This window comes from Ambystoma mexicanum, chromosome 4p (assembly GCF_040938575.1).
Source record: "Ambystoma mexicanum isolate Mex_15411 chromosome 4p, UKY_AmexF1_1, whole genome shotgun sequence".
Classification (NCBI taxonomy): domain Eukaryota; kingdom Metazoa; phylum Chordata; class Amphibia; order Caudata; family Ambystomatidae; genus Ambystoma; species Ambystoma mexicanum.
In genome coordinates, this window is record NC_090927.1 from 1,164,294,319 (window position 1) to 1,164,315,027 (window position 20,709).

Consider the following 20,709-nt stretch of genomic DNA (forward strand, 5'->3'; position numbering starts at 1 on the left):
TATACTATGGCAGCACACAGTATTTTAAATCCAGGGGCATCCTTTTAGTTCTCTTATTATTTCTTGGGTGAACTACTGTTCACAAGAAGTAAAAAGGGACTCACATTCCCTATAAATTGATATTAGGGAGCCAGCCCACCCCACCTTATGTGGAGTGCTGGGGGATACAATGTATCCCCTTTCTTACTTACCTGGTAAAAAATGTTGTTACAATTGCAAGTTTACTTGAATGGCTGGTGGCAGTTGTTTTACCTTTATGACTTTTAGTCTTTATTACTCGCTGGCTGTGAAATCAACCTCGGTAATGCACAGAAGTGCAACCATTCTGCAAGAATGGTGGGCTACTTTTTTTCCCCACTATTTCTCGTTTGCTTTTTCTTTCTGAGGGCTTCCCCTGCCATTGTAGGTGGGAACAACCTCAGTGGAAGTTTTGCATTCAACAGGATTCCTTTGTATTCCCTGCCAAGGCTCGGAGAGTGTCTGAGAAGGCAGGAAGTGAGAGAGTAGTCCAAAACTCTGTAGCCCTTTGTCTTTCACCTTGCTTGAAAGCAACCCAGTCTCAATGGGGGCTGGCTGTCCCGACTAGACAGCCAGACCACCCCTTTCTGTAAACTACAGGGAGAGATTGCAGAAGTTGTGCTGTAGTTCCTGATAAATTCTCTGAACCTGGAAGCTGCTGACAAGTCGACCACTGGAGCTGAATCCGAAGAGGAAGATGAAAAAAAGACATCTGTAGCCATTTCCAGCAAACCGGAGAGTCTGCTGTGTAACCGGAGCCTGATGCAACCCTTCGTTCCAATCGACCTTGGTGTCCCGAATGCAACAACTCTTACCCAGAGTCTGGTGAGATCCACTAGCCTCAAGCAGACCTGCATTTTGAGCCATCCCAAGATGTGCTGCAACCTTGCTGGCCTCCAAACCGCCAATACGCTGGGACCTCAAACCTGAGTGTCGGGCATGGTCTACTGAAGTCCGAATTTGTCCGAAACTTTGGTGGACTCCTGCTGGATCTCCAGAGACACGATTCGAATCCCTGAAGTCCCCACACCAGAGAGGGGGACCAAAAGAGTGAAGAGAATGCGGCCGGCAATATTCGTTCTTCATCTGGTTGCTATAAAAAGGCGGCAAATCTGCAGAGCCGCGAGCATCCAAGCAAAATCCTTTGCTGGACGCCTCCTCTTGTGACTGCTGCTGCAAGTTCCCACCCAGTGTCCGTTTCTTTCATCTCCAGACCAAGAATCCAGGGACTGGGTCTTGTGCTGCTGCATCTTCAAGGCATCCACCCAGAAGCTCTTCTTTTCTCCTAAGGTACTGTGTGGGCTTGGGTAATGCTTAGATTAAGTCTTGTGTGAATCCTGTGGGGATGATTTGTGTGGTTGGGGGTTTGTCCATACCACTTGCCCATGCCTAATGCTGAAACACACATAGGGAGCCTTCTGTGAAGTCCCTGAACACTTTAGCTAGCTCTGAGCTGGGGGCAAATCCGCCACGATTGTGCCGATTTTCGGCGCTATTACCACCGGCGCTAATACCGCAGAATTCCCGAATGGGCCCAATGGGGAATAGGAACAAACCGTTCCGCCAAACCCATGATCGGGCGCTAATAGCGCCGGGGGGTTTGGCGGTAGGGCTATTACCGCCGGGGTTAGCGCCCAACTCTTGATGAGGGCCATAGTGTTTGTGTTTTTTCGTTGGACCATATGTATGCTACAATTTAGTTGTACTAAGCTACAGCCCTCTCTACCTCCTAAGATAAGCCTGGCTGCTCTGTCTACGCTATCAAATGTTCTCAGGTGGTACAGCCTTAAACTAAGAGTGGATTTATTTACTTCCTCAGATGTATGGTTTTATGAAGCCTTTAGTTGGACTTTAGAAAAACTGACCTAACAGTGCCACTATCAATTTGGGGAAGGAGGAGCAGGCGGCCAGCGAGGGAAGCATGACTTTAGGACAGAAGGCATAGGTAGCCACCAGCAGCACAGTTTCTAGCAGAAGTGTACATTTCCTGTGTGGAATGCACGCCTCCCCAAATCCACCCCTTGTGCATCCTTTTACATATTGACGCAGTCCCATTACCAGCCATCCACAGCGAAGAAGCAGGTACTTTCCCCAGACAGTTTGGGAGAGAGTGGGATCTTTCCTTGAAGCTGTAGGAAATTCCAAGGGAAAATTCCACCTTCCTTACATATCTGTCAGAGTCTTGTACAAAGAGAGAGCACCTCCCGTGCATGTCCCTTCATTGGCCAAAACCACATTAGTATAAATAATTGTGATATAGCCCATTTAGATGAAATAAAATTCAAATTATTATCTCCCTCTTCACTATCCTAATCCAACAAATATCACAAACACTCTCAAAACAAGATAATTATTACATCTATACATCGCTGACTGAATGGCGGCCATTCTTGCCTTTTGTGGTAGCTGGCCTCTGCAATTCCCTTTCACTTACAATGAGTTTCACAATGAAAATCACATCTTCCAAAGACTCTTTAAAAGATGGTTATCCATGGCATAAGTTAATAGACTCTGTCATACCCCCCTACATTATGTATTAACCTAACCCACCCCCTAAATATAATTGTGGCGAAATCTAAAAAAAAATCTCAGACATTTTCAGATTCTGCATTTTTGGGGTCTCGGTGCTTGTATGATCCCGTCATACTGTATGTTCTTAGCTCTTGCTAGAAGATGGTTTTTCAGTTCTTGGGAACCAAGATGCTTTTGGGTAAACATTGCGCTTTATAAATGTACAAAAACTAAAATGATCATGCAGATGTTAGCACATATTATCACCCATCCTTTCAAAGCTAAACTTATGTTTCAAAGTAGTTGTTTCCTCCTTGTCCTGGGACAAAAGGTTGGGACAATAATAATATATACAGCGCTTACCTTGTACTTGGCTAGTTGTGCCTTCTTTTCATACAATTCAGTTTTAGGCTCCACAGGGGCATGCAAGATGGCTTGATACTCATTTAGCCAACGAGACTGCACTTTGAATTTGTCTGTGTAGTCCTTTGCTAAATGGAGGCATTTGTCCAAGGCTGTGTGCTTTCGCCTGATACTGCCTGTCAGCTCTTCAAGCTGTTCCACATGGCTGTGCATGTCATCTCTCAGTTGGTCTGCCTCCCTTGCCTCCAAGTACAAGATAGCCCGCTCTGCCTTTTCTCGTGCGGATTTCAGTAAACTTTGGCCCTTGTCCATGTCACTGAGGAGGATCTGCAAATTTAAAGTAAAACAGATAATTATGTCACTGGTACTTCAAAATATGCTCCCACTGTAACTCTTATATTTGTCTACCAAGTGCTTATTACTTTCTCAGAAGCACAGCAATTTGTTAACAGCCTGTGTGAGGGGTCAGAAATGAAAGATGGACACAAAGTTGTCATGTTTTTGGTTAAAGACTTTTGTTAAATGAATTGATTGGGAAAATGTCTCTCTGTTTACCTACATATAGCCAAAAACTAAGGAACTGTGTCAGAATTTCAAAAATCAAAAGCCGCCTTTGTATCCAAACATTCTATTCTGACCCTCACACTACAAACAAAATAATAATGTGAAAAAGGAAACGTCTTTAACCTGAAAAAGTGTTCATAAAAGAAATAGCACAACTCCAAAGTAAATGTTCTCCAGGATGAAAAGGGCTTGGTTCCGGTTGAGAACTTCCCTTTCCCTGGATTCTGCAATGGTGCAACAATGTCTCTTGGACTAACAGTTCTTTGTGTCTTTTCTTGGTCAACAACAATCCTGTCAGGTAAATAAAAACAGTTTAACCTTATAGGTTCTTCTTCGACAAAAGTTCCTTCTTTAACAAACACTGCCTTGTCCTTTCTTATAGGTTTGCAAGTTGTCTGGTATACTCCCCTGCCAGAACTTCTCATATACTTGCAACTTCCTGGTAGGGATGTAACGGTATAACGGAATGCTGTTAAAGATACCCTGAACCACTTAATTGAACAATAATAACCGTCACATTGTTTATACCGTTATACCGTTCATACCGTAAAGTGTGCTTTTCAATCTGATTTGGAAAGGCTGCAGTAAGCAAGTGCTGCGCAGTCTTGGTCTTGCACTGTTGGATGTGCCGTCTGCCAAGTAGTTTCAGTTGGAGCAGTTTTTAATGCCATTCCATAAACCACACGTGCCTGACACAAAATCAATATGTTAGCAATAGGAAGAATAGATACAGTGCCAAGAAGGAAAAGGGTTTACTTTGGGTTGGCGGCTTTGGGGTTTATATATTTATAATGGATAATGTTCTCTAAACATATGGCATTGGGGGATTTCCCTGGTTCTATCATTGAATTTACATATAATAAGTCATACTGCGAAATTCACTCATCTCTGTGGGTATTCCCTGCTGCCATACCAAAGGGTAACATGTCCGTGATTACTGAACACCTTTTGGCCCACAAGTAAACTAAAGGCTGTAACGTAAAGAGAGTGCGTCTGTGTGTGTGTGTGTGTCTGTGTGTGTATATGCGCACAAGCGTATACTACCATCAGCCTCCATTGATCGGTGGCATGCAGGTTATCAAGATGGCAACATGTTCATCTTCACCAGTAGCCAGTGGGGGAGCATAAAGCCTAAATGACCACTTAAGAAAAGCTATTCAGTTTGCTTTTCCAGTTGCAGCAGGGCCCCCCGCCCTCCTCCTCTCCACACGTGTGTTTGTGTTTGTTGGAAGCAAGGCATTTCAGTGGAAAGTATGTTGAAAAGCCCAATTCTGGCCCTGGGTGCCTGGTTTTGGTTGTGATGCTAAATCTGTCAATTTATGACCTTTTAGAAAATATTTGTTAAGATTATTTAACTCCACCTGCTATACCGCGATAACCATGATATACCGTCATTTGGCAAGAAGGTTATCGTACCGTCATAAAACTAATACCGTGACACCCCTACTTCCTGGTATACTCTCATGCCAGGATCCCTCTTGCATTCATAACTGCATGGTGTACTATGCTGCCAGGACGTTTTATATACTTGCAGATTCCTGGCATACTCTCCTGCCAGGACTTCTCTTGCACTCACAACTGTCTGGTGTAAGTTGGCCAGGTTTTCCCTTCTTGTGCTTTCAACTGCCTGGTGTATGCTTGCCAGGTCTTTCCTTCTTGTTATAGTCTGTCATTACAACCAAGTAGCATATACCCTTCTTGGCTTGGTTTATCTGCTTGTTCTCATTCAAATTTTCCCCACAATGGTACTCACTTTTTGAGGTCTCGGGTTTAGCACTTTGCTCTTACACTTCACAATCAGACCTTTTTGTTTTCTAGGACTTTCTCTTCTTGTACTCTCAACGGCCCGGTGTATGTTTGCCAGGGCTTCCTCATATGATATAGTCTCTCTTTCCAACTAGCAGCAATTACCCCTCTTGGCATGGTATATCTTCTTGTTCTCATTTAAGCTTCCACCACATTTGCATTCCTTTTCATTGGGGTTCAGGTTGGCAATCTGCCCTTTTGCTTCATAAACAATTCTTGAAGTATTTCACTTTCCGTAACTTCCTCAAATAATTCTTGCAGTAATTAACTTTCTTTATCTTTACAGCATTTAAAGCCTCTTTGGCGTGGTCGCCGATACACCCTGGGATCCCCATTCTGCTCCAGCAGACTCACCGCCTCTGTGTGGCATCTTCTGTCTTGCTCGCGCTTACAGAGCATTCCTCTGCCATTCACTCTGTAGTTTGCCAGCTCTGACGTTTCTCTGGCTTCTCCCATGGTTCTGCTCCTGCTCGCTGGCTTTTCTCTGGCTCCTGGTAAGGACCATGCTACTTCTCTTGGCTGCTGGATTCTCGGGTTCCTCTCACAGTTCCGGTGTCTCCTCAGCCTGCCTTTCTCGCACTACTTCTCGGTCCTCTTCTGTTGGCTACACCGACTCACACCTCCAGCCCCTGCATAATTGTTCGTGCCTCCAGCTTCTGCCCACGGTTCATGCTTCCAGCCTCTGTCAGCCTTCACTGGAGAAGCCACGTCTTCTCCCGAGCTCTCCCTGCTACAGGTTTGCTTACCATTTTTGAAGGTCCTGCATACAGGCGTCATCAACCAACAAGTAGCATGCTCGCTGCGCTTGTTGCTATGCATTAATTCCTTCATCCTCCTTGTCTCAGTACTCAGGTGGCTGTGGGAATTGATGTCCACTGATGGTTTGTGATTTAGGTGGTTGTGGGTGTTGAAGTCCATTGACGGTTTCTGATGTTTAGCATTTGGAACCTTGTTCTCACTAATTCCACATTATAAATCAGTTCCATAAAAAGGGGAATTAGAGCTTTTGCTTTTTAGAGCAGAAGGGGTAGCTTGGTCTGAATGATGTTGGGAAAAGGGTGGTTTTCTTTCCGTAAACAGGGGAACAGATATATGGCAATAGCCCCTTAGGGTGTGGGATATTAAGGGGTCGCCTTCATGGGGAAATGGGGAATACCACACCTCATCCAATGAAGTCATGACATCTGCCCAGTAGTTGGCTCCTCTTATGTGACCCTCCCTCCTGCCTCCAGGGTCAGGATCAGGTAGCGGCTGCCGTCCCCTGGCCACATGGGAGGATGTCACTGCCAGGGAATCCATGATGACTCCACTGGATTCATCAAACCTGTCTAGCCCAATATCATTCAAAACACACACATACAGAACAAGAAACACCACAGATTTCATAAACACAGGAGTAAGTCACAGACTTTACAGGTCTGTGCAAAACATTATCTATGATAAGAGTGCCCAGTTCAGTGGGAAAGATGAAGTCAAGAAGTGGATGCACCTGCACATCATGCATTGCAAACATTATTAGTGGACCCACAAGTTTACAAAGGAGCAATGAGGTCACAGGTCCATGACCTGATTTTCCCACGCGCATTTTGAACTGTGTTAAATGTGTGAGTTAGCTATTCAAATTGTGGTTTCCTAACAGCGTAATCACTAGATAATATGTTCTGCCTCCAGATGACACTTATGTATTCTTTCCTCACCAGATCCACAAAGAATGCTTTCAGTGTTTCAAGAGAAATTCCCACCTAAAAATGTAAAACAAAACACCAATGCACCTTTAGGTCCTTCCATGGATTATTTAGTCAAACTGCTGAGGCCCGAAGGAGGAAGTATAGGCTTTGGAGGTAATTGGTGAATGCCAAGTATAAGCTCGCATTAAACCCCTCGGCCCTTCTTTCTGTAAGTCACATATGTTGTCCGGTACCTCCGGTTTTGCTGCCACTGACTCCCTCTGCATACTTTAACGTGCGAGCGAAGAAAAGTCAGCTCCACAATAAATCATGTTCGGTGACAGGAAGAGTACATAGATGGATTCAAACCATTGTCTTCCCAATGAGAACCCAAGTAGATGGAATCAGGTCCCAGTGATCTGGGCGTGTTAGCTTGCAATGGTTTGTATCTTCCCCTTTAAGCATTAACTAGAGATGAACTGAAGCAAGGAGTGGGAGGCTAGTGCTCAAGTAATTATTCCATGGACTGGCTCTTAAGTATTATTCTTTGACTGTGTGGCTATGATCAGGTGAATGATCCAGCTTCAGGGAAACGTTGGCTTCTTTTACTATACAAAGGACTAACCTCAAGTTTTTTTGTCTTTTTCTCCATTGCAATTTTCTCTACTCCTTCAACGCTGGAGGCCACATTTTTTAAATTCTTTTCAGCTTCTCTGTACCAGTCTGAATAGGAGCTGATCGCTACTTCAGATTCCTCAATACTCCTGATCTCCTCGTCGAGGCATTTTATTTGTTCCTATGAAAGAAATAATGCACAAGAAACAGTTTATTGGAAAATGTATGCACATCACATTGTTATCATCCCTTTAAGGGAAGCATACCATCATCAATGGTGCCCAGCATCTAGTATCTACTGCACCATTAAGCCTGCACACATATTTAATGCCCGTGTACTTGACACCCTCCAGAAATATTGACGTTGCATGTCCGAACATAAACCTAGAAGCTAGATAATGTTTGTCAATCGAGACACTTAACATGACTTCCACTTGTGTGACAAATTATTTACAACAATGGAGCAGCTCTAGATACTTACTATGGCTGATAGGCATGCGCTTACAAATAGATTGCACTGCTGAAGTACGGGTCATTTGTGCACTGCACACACAGCAAGAGGAAGTGTTAACATTTCACCTCATGTACACCTCCTGGCTGCTGGGTGAGGCGTGTGCGATTGGAAGAAATTGCATGTAGTATCTTCCCCACCCTTGAAGCCAAGTGTACCAATATCTCCAGGGAGAGCATGTGAAATTCAAAGAGGATGAAAACACTGTGCATGTAATCCTGTGTATATCTGCACCAGGATGAGCTCCCCATTCCCAGTGAATACAACTGCTGTAGTCTTTAGCCTGGTCCCTCAAATATTGCATTTACTGTGACTCAGAGAAAAACCCTGAAATATAATTGTAAGTGCTGAGTGGTCGAGGAAAGCACAAGATCACTTGAAGACTCTGTACTGTAAAGGATCTGCTTAATTAATGGCGAGGGCCAGCATCATTCAGAAAGGAGAAATAGATGCATGCCATAGTCTGCACGGCAGGATCAGTCCTGCTATGCTGTGCCCATCAAATGTCTGATAAAAAAAAGGCTTCAGTATTCCAAGGCAATCGTACCTATAAACCGATAGGGAGGACAACCCTTAATTTCAACCTTTCATCAAACAATACCCCTGATTGAAACAGGCGTGTGGTTATTATGTTTTAAAATGTACAGTATATAGTACAAACAGGCTTATTGTTGACTGTATTTTAGGCGTTGCAATAAGAATATAAGCCCCATATTTAGCCAACTTTTAACACCTACAAATAACATGAAATTAGTTGTCAGCTCAAAGATTTACAAAGACTATGGAGCAAAAACGATGCTGCAATTTATGAGAAAAGGTTACTAGATCAGCAGAGTTTTATATTCCTACATATGGTGGTCTGCAGTAAATTCTTATGGCAGTGAATTACAAGGTCAACATAACATTTATTAAATGCACCCATTCAACCCAAAAGACCTTTAGCGACCACCATATACTGAGACACTAAGGGAATCTGAGACATATATCATGCAGTATGAAAATACCTTCAGCTGCATAACAGTGAGGCTGGATTCAATAGCATACTGAAGATGCTACCCCCAAGATTAGTGCTATATTATGGTATATAAAGTGATAACTTGATTTAGCTCCCAGCAGGGTGGACATGGGTTCTCTCAGCAGATCAGGAAGCTCAAAAGGCAGGATATACCTCAAGGTGTTGTCCGAGATCCAAACCTGCTCAGAAACAGAACCGCCATCTTCCCTGCCGGGCAGTATTTAAGTCCTTCCGTGCCCTGTTTCCCTTGCTCCTCCCAATTTCTACCCTCCTGACCACTTCCCCCTACGTCAACCCCTGTCCCACTTACGGCGGTTACCTGGTCCCTCGCCGACGCCATAGACATTTGCTGTTCCAGTGCTTCTCTGCCATGGCAAAGACCACAATGGAAAGGGAGAAGCGACTACATGTAGTTTATCTTTCCCTATGTCCATGGCGGTAATTTTGTTTTCTAGGGGTTTTTTTTAAGTTGAGAAGCAGCAACCACAGACAACATACAGGGTGCTAATAGCTATAATCCACTATGTGGGCCGGCATTACCGGTAAGGTAATGTCCCCAAGGCCCAAGATAAGGCCCTTGCTTCACTCTGGACTGTAACTGGGGCACTGGGCCATTACTTGACTGGTAATGCCCTTGCATGTCAGGGTTTACTGCTTAAATAAAAGGTGTATGTTGTATTGGACTTCCTATCGCAGTGATGTAGCTAATTATGTTGTGCTAGTTTTACAAAATTTTGATGAATAAAGGAGCTAAGGCAAGGTAAAATGGGGAAGGGGATGTGTTTTTGGCTTTCACTGGGTCCCAATTACAGTAATACAGTATCACCATGTGGCAGAATAGTACAGTGAGGGGAAAAGTGGGTAAGCAGTGTTGTTATGCAGAACTCATTTTGCAAGAATGATGCAGACATAAACTATACCGTTACTGTAGTCAAAAAGCCAGTAGACAAGCATGAGCTTGTAATAATAAGCATGACAAACAGCGAGGCACGACTCCCTCTACATAATTTGATAGGAACAGGAGTGTGTTGGCTCACACTATTGCTTCTGCTAAGGGTGAGGAACATAAACAAAACACACAAAGTGCCATTATTCAATTTCAATCAAATGGGGTCCGATTGCATTGCCACTTGTATTCTGATGTTCTCTACATACCAATAAATGAAGGATAAGGGCCTGGTATCGAGAAGTGAGCTGAGTGGCTTGGCTGCCCATCCTGCTGCTACTGTGGCTCTCCTCCAGTATCTGCTGGGCTAGCACTCCGACTTCCTCCACTTCGTCCTTGTAGACTAACACCTCATCATGCCATTTCTGAAGTGTACAAAATTAATACTGTTTTTCGTACAGTCTCAACTCCATGGATGATTTAGAAACACACAGCAAGATCATGTGACAGGCAAGAAGAGGAGAAGCTGTTTCTTTCAGAGGCAAAAGTTATTTCTGTCATGTCTAGCATTTTGCAATGACAATGCATTTCCAAACACTGATGGCATCAAGGACAGAAAAAGACAAAATCATGTCAGAGACTCGTTCTGTAGTGATTTCTCTGGGAATGCCAACCCCTATTCGGGGTCAAGGGGCTGCAAAAATCACAACGATTTAACAATGCAATGTCTAAATTTGTCTGTGGTTTGCAATGCACAACCAACAATGGTTAAATGGCTTCAGACCGCAAAGGATTAATGCAGGTGGCTGGGAGGAAGGTGACATATACGGAAAGAAGTGGAGGAGAAAGCAAGATGGACGAGAAAGGGGGCATATAGACACATTCAAAACTTTGCTGAGGCAAGGATTTCATCGTCAAAGAAAAACAGATCAAAATATTTCAGAAGCAGGTCCAGAGGTTCTCAGAATTATTATTATTATTATTATTATTATTAAGGTTCTGGTAGAGTGCAACATGCCAGTAGGCCTAAGTGTGCACGAGGAGACAGTACAAGGCAATTCCCTGTGCTTTAGACGTATCCTTATACTTCTGTAGGAAATTCAGTTTTTAAGCCTTTTCTGAACTACAATGTCCTCTTAAAGTCTCAATTGTTGTTTACTAGCTTGGGGCCAGAGCAAGGTCACAACATGGCTCCAGTTTTAGACGTGAAGCTGTTTAATGGTTTGATCTGTTTAGCGGGTGTAGACCTGTGGGATCTTGCTGTTATACACCTTGTGAAGTGCTTGGCTAGTTATTTGAAACCTTCATGCCACTATCCCATTGAAAAATGTTTTGTAAATCAGGCCCGTTTTGCTTTGTATTGGTTTCCTGCTTTTGTGGGAAGCCAATGGGTGGTTTTAAGTGCTGGGGCAATATGGTCTCCGACTTTGAGGCTCCATGTAGGCTGTCCTGCTTTTTTGGATCATCTATATCTAGTTAATAGTTTTCTTGAGGGGAAACCCAAGTAACATTGCTGTAGTCAATGCAGTATAGGATTATGGATCAGATAATCTCGATTCAGTGGTTTTGATTCACAAAGGGTAGCATTCCTTGAATTCTTGAAATTGGAGGTGGGATTTCCATGACCTTATGTGTTTGTTCGCCTGCTGCTGGAAAGGTTACTTTGGAATCAGGGGTAATTCCTATTGTGTTACCTTTCCTAATGGTGCCTACTGTTTACACACTGAATCATGCATGCAGATAAAACACAGACCGTTCAGGCAGGGAAGGCTGATGAAGAGGATTTCGGATTTACTGCCACTTAAGATGTGGTTGGGTGTCCTGAAGCCATTTAAGACCCTTTGAGAGGCAAGGTGTTATGTGTGTCTATATTGACATTGGAATAATTCTTTAGGTTGAAAACCAGTTGAATGTCATTTGCACACACAGCTGGAGGATGGGATGTATTGGTCTATGCAGTAGAACAAGGGGCACATAGAAGCAATAATGAGCCAGAGAGATGGGGCTGACCCTTGGGGAGCTCCACATGTATATTTATGGGCGGGTATAAGAAATGGCGTATCTTGATCTGATATTGCAATCCAGTTTAGTGTTAACCTACTTATGCTGTGTGAATCCGATAATACGTGCATGTTATAATTTAAAAAGCAAAAGACATTTACAATTAATAACAACCAGCATGATTCATGAATAATTGTCCCATTTTGGAAAAGGGATGCTCTGTTAGGCAAAACATTAAAAAGTGGCAACTCGGATTTGCCACATTTGCCTTTACCTTCATCTGGTGCAGGTGTATCTCCTTTGTTGCCCTATCAGACTGGCGTCCTGTTCTGATCTTCACTTTTTCCTCTAGACCTTCAAGCCACGTGTTCACATGCTGGAACTTCTGCTCCATCAGCCTCAACCTGCTCAGTGAGGTGTTCAGCAGCGTTCTGGTCTCTGAAAGTTTGTGCTGGTACACTTGCCATTCCTGCCGTAGGGATTCCAGCTCCCGGTCTTCTATGTGAGGAATCCCCCAAGGGATCACCTCTTCCCTGGTATGGAGCACTGAATTCAGCATGGCCTGGCCCTCTGCACAGCACACCTGCAACTCCTGCAAGAGAAACAAGTGTTGCAACAAATAAATAATGTATTTCAGTAGAGGATTTCCAATTCTAGGCGAGCTATTTCCACAGTGTTAATACGCTTTCTCCAGGCGTATAAACAAGATGCAGAAAAATAATTAGATAGGTTTCTATTCTCTTTACTATCGTAATATGTTCTTGTACTGTACAGCTGTGTAAGAGGGAATACTTGGGTATGCAATCTCCATCAGAAATCATTCAAAAGTACTTTTAGTATTTTGATAATTGCCAAACACAAAGGCAGGCACATACCGTTTCTCTCTGGCTTACAGCCATGTTTCTATTGTTGGCTCATATCACGCATCTTACAAACAGACATACCTTTCTGTATTTAATCCTCACATTTAAATACAGGAGGCAGAACTGGAATCTTGTACACAGCTGTGACGCAACACATGACAACACTAGTTGTTATTCATGAAGGTGATGTCATATTCATCAAAATACCTTTCCACTGCTCCTTTCTGCATATCATGTGTTTATGCCGCTGCCTCCTCCACCTCCCTCGGAGTCTCTGCAACCTGGGATAAGCAGGTATATTGCTCGGTGCAGCTGTCATGCATAGTTATCTGTCCTTTCTGTTTCACCTATGTTTTGGTGGATATGGTCTAAAAGTTGTTGTGTCTGTGTGTCAGTGAACACTGGGTAGTTTGTTTGCATGAGGAATGCATGTTGGGTGTCACTGTTAGGTAAGATTTTCATAGCAGTGATAAATCATCCTGACCTGTGTCCACCCCAGACCTTTTTGCTTTTACTGTATATTGCATATCTCTGGGGCATTTGGAGACAGTCATGGCGAATGTGACGCATGGTTGCACGAAACACTATGCCATTGATATGCATTTATGAGGCGTGACGTGGGGTGTGGGACAAGAGTAAGACCCTTGAGTAATGGGAGATGTAGTAGGAGATACAAGGTATCTCACCTACATTTATGAGGGCACCCATTGAGAAGTGGTGGAAACTAGTAGTATGCTAGGTTTTTTGTTTTCAGGGGATTAAATAAGCGTGCGAGAGTGCAAGGACACACCAGGAAAAATACTCCATGACTCTGCCAAACGGCTGAAGAGCTGACCTCGTCATACAATGCACATGGGACGAACTGACGTGCGGTTGTGCCAGGAGGGAAGCATACATAGTATGCACACCTTCACCAGCAGCAGGCAGGTGTTTTCCCCCTTTTTGATTGCTAGTTTATAAGTGCAACTGAAGCTGTGCTCCTGTCGTTTAGAACATGCCTGGAACTCTTTGGAAGAATACATGCCAGTGGTCAATGGTAAGTCATTGCCAATTTTATATTTTTTAGAACAGTGCTTTGAACACAAATGCCTGCAGCACTAGACAACTACCAGAATGCAGAACAAAATATCTTATTCATGTGGCAAGCTGGCTGTCTTTCAGGATAAAGATTCCATCTACCACAATCTTTGTTAGCTTGCAGTTGTAAACAATATTTTACAACCAACTGCATAGGAGAAAAAGTGGGAACACATAGGTTCTCCTTTACCATTTAATTTCGTAGCTTTCGAAATCGATTCCTACCTTGTCCGCCTGCTGAATGTCCATAGGTGTGGCCACAGGGGTGTATATGTGTAGACTCGGTGTCTGCAACCTTTGGCTCTACAGATGTTTTAGACTATGACTCCCATCAAGCCTTACAAGTATAGTGAATGGTGATGGCTCGTAGGAGCTATAGCCAAAACCGGCTGCAGTCCCTGGGTGTAGAGATAAAGGGGAGGTGTTGCTTCACAAAGAATGTCCATATCACAAGCAAGGAATGAGTTCCGTAAAATATTAAGATTTCTCTATTTACTCTGAGTTATCTGAGCAGGCATGGTGACATTCATTCAAGGTACATTACCATTTGCTTAAGGATACTGGTGTTCTTCTCTGTTATTGACCTATGTATAATCTTGCCTATGTTCACACATTGGATTGCGTGCTCGGCTGATATTGTGGTTTTGGGACTAAATAATTGAAGGAAGCAATCTGCATGCTCTCACCAGAAAATGCCCACACATATTGATTTTTCTTTCTAGTGTCATAATTTAACCACTGAAGATGCCAAACCAGTAGTAAAGAACCTCTGACGTTCACACAGATGTTTGAGCTGTCAAAATATATTGCCACCACAGATGCATGAGGGAGCCGATACTTAGGAGTGGGTGGACAAGAACCCACTATGTCGCACAGGTAACCGATTTCAAAATCCCAGTTATAGGATTGAGAAATCATCCTCTTATACACCACAGTCTATGTGTGGCTAGAGCGCAAGCAACAGTGTCCCAACCATGAATGGAAAAAGCCTATTTTGAAGCCCAGGAGCGAGGGCAAGGCCTTGTCTTCAGGTCCAGAGATCTGACCCAGGCCTGAGGCTGCGTTTTATTAAATCCATTGCATGAACACTAATGGGCAGAAGAAGCAGACCTTGAGGACAGTGCTGGTTTTAAGGCGATAGCTTGGGCTGCTCTCCGATTCCACAAAGCTTCACAGAAGGAAATACGATGTATGTCTCTAAGTGCCGTGTAAATATGGCTGGCTATTTTCTTTCTTTGACTGAAACAACTGTGATATGGCTTTAAAATTCTGCAAGTACACTGGTGTGCCTCAAATATTTTTCAGCAACATTCTGATTCACATATTAAAAAAAATATTTTTATTAGTGTGTGTTTAATGAATATTTGTATTTTGACAAACAATTATGCGCTTCTGGTACAAATATGATTTTGTCACAATTCAATTGCGTGCTGTCTTGACTTGAATATTTGGGGATGTAACTGCTCCAGTGAAATGCAAAAATATGTCAAATTCTACCCAGGCTACTTTTAAACCCATACGATTTGCCAATCCCTAAATGCATCTGCCATGTTTCTTTCTGAAGACAAAGATGGGGTTACAAAGGAAATATATCGTTCAGTGGAACATCATCTTCTTTCACCCCTAAAGGTAACCAGGCAAAGCAAAGTAATCTTTAATTATAAAAGTGAACATTTGTGGGTTTGTTTGTGGCTTGGCGAAGCGTTGTTCCTTATACAATTCCACACTGTTTCACCAATCTGCACCACATTTCGCATAGTTACCTGTTAGGACCCTCTGTACATTACTGGCTACATGCCATTTGGATACCCCATCCCCTTCCCAGGATTTCAGCAAAAGTCAAAATGTGTTTGTGGGTTTGTGGGTCAGTGAAGCCTTTTTTCTTATACAATTCCACACGGCTTCACCAGTCTTCACCAAAATATGTATAGTTACATGTTAGGGCCCTCTGGCCAACACTGGCTACATGACATTTGGACACCCCATCACTTTCCCCGGATTTCAGCACCTTCACACATGAGACGGTTGCATGAAATCGGCAAAACATTAATGTGGTCATAGAAGAACCGGTCCTCAACCCTGGAATGTACGGTTTCTGGGACATATGCACCACAACGAACTGCACCACGTCGGGGTGAGGCAACAGGTGGGGAGGGAGCACAATAGGTCCCAGTATGCAGCAGCACGCCACCTCTCGCCTCCCCCCAACGTCTACAGCAGGTTATGACAGCCAGCCACACACGCCCATTCCAAGTGCATATTACTTCAGAGTGCAAAGTACGTCAAGCGATAAGCGAATCGGAACAGCGACCTACAGAATCGTTGATTTCCAACATTTTATAACAGTGTTGTCATGTCTGTCCACAGAAACCGTTCGGAGTATGGGTACCTTTTACTTGTAATTCATAAAACAATAGACACAATTTTTGCAAAAATATAAATATGTTCATCATGCCACGTCATATATTATCTTGGGTCAATGTGCTCGAAGAATTCTAGGTTTCCTTTTAATAGTTCATTCATTTATGTACAAGTTTACATCCCATATTCATTCCCCAATTCATCCTTACATTTTTCTCTGCTGCACGTTCACCTACTTACAATAAGGCTACTTAACAATTCTGGTCACACAGTAAATGCGCTTTAATGTGGGTGGCTGTATGTGCCTCTTATTATGTAAAGCGTATTCTCAGCATCCTCACTTGATGCACTCATCACAATCCAGGGAACACCACTTCCTTTCCCTATGCCTCAGTCCCCCCCAAACTCAAAAAAGGTGATGCAAATCAGACCAATGACCAAAATAGTGCCATAGGAGAAAGGAGATGTTTACGGAGGGACTTACCTGTAAATCTCTGAGTGTAGTTTCATGTGTCTGAGCGTCGCCTTCAAGGTGAGAAAGGCACTCAAGTTTTTCTACTTGCTGTTGCAGCCATTCTTCAAACACCTTCAACCCCCGTTGATACTCCTCATGTAAATGAACCAGTTTCTCAGCTTTGACAACAGCATCCTGCGTGATTAAATTATGCATGTAATTAGCATCGGAACCAGATACCATTTCCAGAAATGTCATATAACCTTTTCTTTTCAACAAGATGTCCTTATTTGATCACTTAGAGGCATTAAAGTGGTAAAACCCTAAATTATCTCCATTTGGCATAGTAATAATTGAGAATGTGAAACTAAGCTCATACTTGTATGGAATTAACAGCTGATAAAAAAGAAAATACTGTTAAAAAAGGAAACCCCAAGCTATTGAAAGGAATTATAGAATGAATATCTGATTCAGGGACAGCAATCAATTCATTGTTACATCAGAGTCTGTAAACAATACAGTATCAAATATGAAGAAGGTACTTGGGCAAAGGAGTGCAACTATCATTTGTCAATTAGATTCGTAGAAACATAATTGTTTTCATGATAAATGTGGGCTACCCTTTTGGTTGCAGTATCATATGCTGAGCATGTGTGTTTTTAAGTATTTAAACGCAGTTTGTAAGAGCGCTCAGATGCCTCAATGATGCCTCATGGTGCTGGGAAACCGAGAAAAGGGTGGGGAAGCACCAAATTAACAAGGCACAATTTTAACGAAAATAACAATACTTTCAAAGGTTTCCTCAAGTGCAAATGATTGTCTAAGAGGAGCATCAGGAGAGGTAGGAAGTTCTATAGATGAGTGGGTGAAACAGCAAAGGTTCTGCCACCTAATCCTTCTCCCTTTTAGGCAGGTATGATCAGCAATTGCAATCTGGTGGATCCGTTCATAGCGAGGATGAACAACTTAAAACCATGTGTCCATCCCAGTTCATTCTCTGTATCTAATTTTAGAAATTACAATTACACATTTTGTAAACCTTCCTCAGAAAGGAGTGACAATGGTGTACATCGTGTATAAGGCTTCCTTTGAAAATCGCCAAAGTCTTTCTTAGCACTATTTAAAAATACAGAGCATCTCGTTCTCATTAAAGAAGTCATAATTAACATTTATGTCCCTGCTAGAAGCGTACAGGCCACTTTTTAAAATCACACAAAACATTGCAAAATGATTCAATCTTAAGACATTCTTGTAATGACGTATAATTGACAAACTGAACATATTTGAAAGAAGAAGAGTTTGATTTCAAGAAGGTTGGAGGCAGTACCTTGGTCCTTCCTTGAAGAGTGCCATACCGCTCCTGGAGGTCTTGCAGCTCTAGCTGGGTGACATAGTGCTCGGTCATGCCAGCACCCTTCACCTCAATGGTCCCTAGTAAGGTGCTGTGACTCAAGACTTCTTCATTCAGCAACTGGTAGAAGCAAGACAAAAAGGGCCACCCTCAGCAAAGGCTTGAACAATCAACTTGAAAACAACACAGATTTTTCACGTAATGTTAGAAACTATTGTGGTTTGTTCTTCATTATGAAAAATATATTTAACTAAAATAAAACTCTGCTTTTCTTTCCTGAGTCTACTTTTGTTTGTATATTATGATATGAATTTAATTTTTCGAGCAATAGGACAGGCTGCAAAGGAGGTGTTTTCTTACTTCTGCCTAGAGGGCTTGAAACATAATCTAGAAAAGGCAACAGTTCACTCCTGTGTCAGGAAAGAGCTATGAATGAGAGGGAAACACAAAAAAATGTTGATTCCATCTTACCAATTAGGGAACAGGCCATTAGGGGATATAACACGCACCCACATAAAGCACACACAAATCAGGCAAAGACAAAATGTTAGCATAAATTATAATTTCACACAGGAAGAATTTTCAACATTTAAAAAAGCAGAAAATCAAACAATTTTAATCAATGTGAATTATTATATTTTACAGATATTGAAGGCTTCCCTATTCCTCCATGCATCGAACCACGCAATTCTTAATTATACATGAGGAATCCCCAGGGCTCCCTAATTAGTGGGTGGCTGCATTCGGTGCTATCCCTCGCCTTGGTTGCTTTTTGAATATGCGTGCGGAAAGGTGGGCTGTTCAGGCTGCCTTCCCCCAGTAATGCTGTGGCCAGGAGGAGGGTGAGGGGCCGGTTCTGGCCTGCACCTGCTGCTGCTAATAACGCTGCTCCATGGAAGCAGGAAGCGAGGTGGGCTGTTCGCACTGTCTTTCCCCAGTACTGCTGTGGCCAGAGAGAAGGAAGAGGAGGGAGGAGGAGAGGAGTAGGAGGATCGACCTGACCCACCATTGCTGCTGCTAAAAACGCTGCTTCAGCGAGGGAGGCTATTCAAACTGTTCCTGCAGGAACAGCAGCTGACCCTTGGCTGACTCTAACTCTTTGACTGATTGAATGTTCCTCTGGCAGAGACCTCCTATGGGAGAGAAGGGCACAGACAAGGGCACAGAGTGTCAGAGCTTTACAGCCCTACAGCCTTACAGGTGTACCGGGTGTCCATGGAAGCCCCAGGCTAAGTAGTTGTGCCAGCTTCGGCTGTCCATGTGCAAGCACGACTGACAAGTGGTCAAGACGGAGCAAGGGATCGGCAGTCGGCAATATGAAGAATATATTCCAAGGAAGCCCACTGTGTAAGAAACCACTCCTGAAAGAGTTCATGCTCCACCAATTCCGGCTGCCAGCCAACAAGTGTACTGCTGTCCCCACCCTGAAAGACTCCAAGTTGTGCGTGTTCTACAGAGAGGTGACTGCATTATTCTCTGCTGGATTACTGGATCTTTAACGATTTTGTGACACACTAGTACCACTGGAGTAGGGAGTCGGACTATGGGTGCCCTGTGAGCTGTCGGGCGTGCCTAGAGGTATTTAGTGTAAGAAGAGACTGATTAAGACTGACTTATGACTATTTCTTTAGAGCTTTTAGAAAACGTTTAGAAAGCTTCAGGGCTTCTAGAAAACTGAACTATACTGTTTTGCCATTTATTTTTTTATTTTTCTGAATTATAGTGCTGTCTTAATTGTGTTTTAGTTCAATCTATGCATAAGCACTGGCTTGTGGCCCCTGGCATGTGCTTTTAGCTCTTCCTCAAAAGTATTCTGACTTTGAACCTCCTTTGAACAGCAGTATTTGTGGTGAAACTAGAGGAGAAAGATCCCTTCTAACTTGGCTGTTTCACCAGAATCTATGACGAAACGTAAGGCAACTAAATCCTCACCTAATGCGAAGCTTGGAAAAAAGATTGTCTGTTTCATCTGTTCATACCGAGGAAGCAAATGCTATGATTGATGAAATAGCGTCTTTATTATATGACATTTACCCTGCGTTGGCCTGATCGGCCAGCTCTGATGGCAGTACCAATGCCAAATCCTCTTTATGCAGGAAGATTGCTGATAAGGAGAGTGAAGCCAGGCCATCCAGCACGAACTGTGTCATTGTGGATGATTGGCGAGCACATATAGCTGGGCTCACAGCCCGATCCCCCCGGTGGCAAGGGCAATTTCTGCTCTGAGTGCCTCTGCTCCTAGGGCCCATGTTACCATTGTGGAGATGAAACAATTGGCACAGGATAGTTTAAATGGGTTTAAAAAGCATCCCTTCCTGCCCTTGTGGATGTGGGTCACATTTTGCTGGGATACAAAGTTCCTAATTCCTCAATACAAAGAGAAGGGAAAGGAAGAGATATAATATTCCTGTGCAACTAAATGTCCCTACATTGGGGGGTTGGGGGTGCATAGGGAAGCTAATTAATACATCTATGAATGCTGGTAATACACCCAACACCCCTGAAATTTTAAATCTGGTGACCTTTTCCCTGGATCCTGCCCATGTTTCAAATATTCCAATCTCAAATTGCTTTGGCCCCCTGCAAGATCTGGCTACTCTACCCACCTCCTTAAATAGCCAGGGTGAAGCAAAGGGCCCAATACCA

At 43.2% G+C, this 20,709-nt stretch overlaps 1 protein-coding gene across 17 annotated transcripts in view; it reads right to left on the reverse strand.

Annotated features, from left to right (window-relative positions):
- Positions 1-20,709, reverse strand: part of SYNE1 (spectrin repeat containing nuclear envelope protein 1) — a 1,651,720-nt gene that overhangs the window by 765,692 nt on the left and 865,319 nt on the right. For all 17 annotated transcript variants that reach the window (XM_069606781.1, XM_069606782.1, XM_069606785.1 and 14 more), the window contains 6 exons: positions 18,040-18,183; positions 16,743-16,907; positions 12,232-12,549; positions 10,226-10,381; positions 7,555-7,725; positions 2,893-3,219 (listed from right to left, as the gene is read on the reverse strand). In XM_069606781.1, the coding sequence (XP_069462882.1) occupies positions 2,893-3,219; positions 7,555-7,725; positions 10,226-10,381; positions 12,232-12,549; positions 16,743-16,907; positions 18,040-18,183 (1,281 nt within the window). The remainder of the gene's footprint in view (positions 1-2,892; positions 3,220-7,554; positions 7,726-10,225; positions 10,382-12,231; positions 12,550-16,742; positions 16,908-18,039; positions 18,184-20,709) is intronic.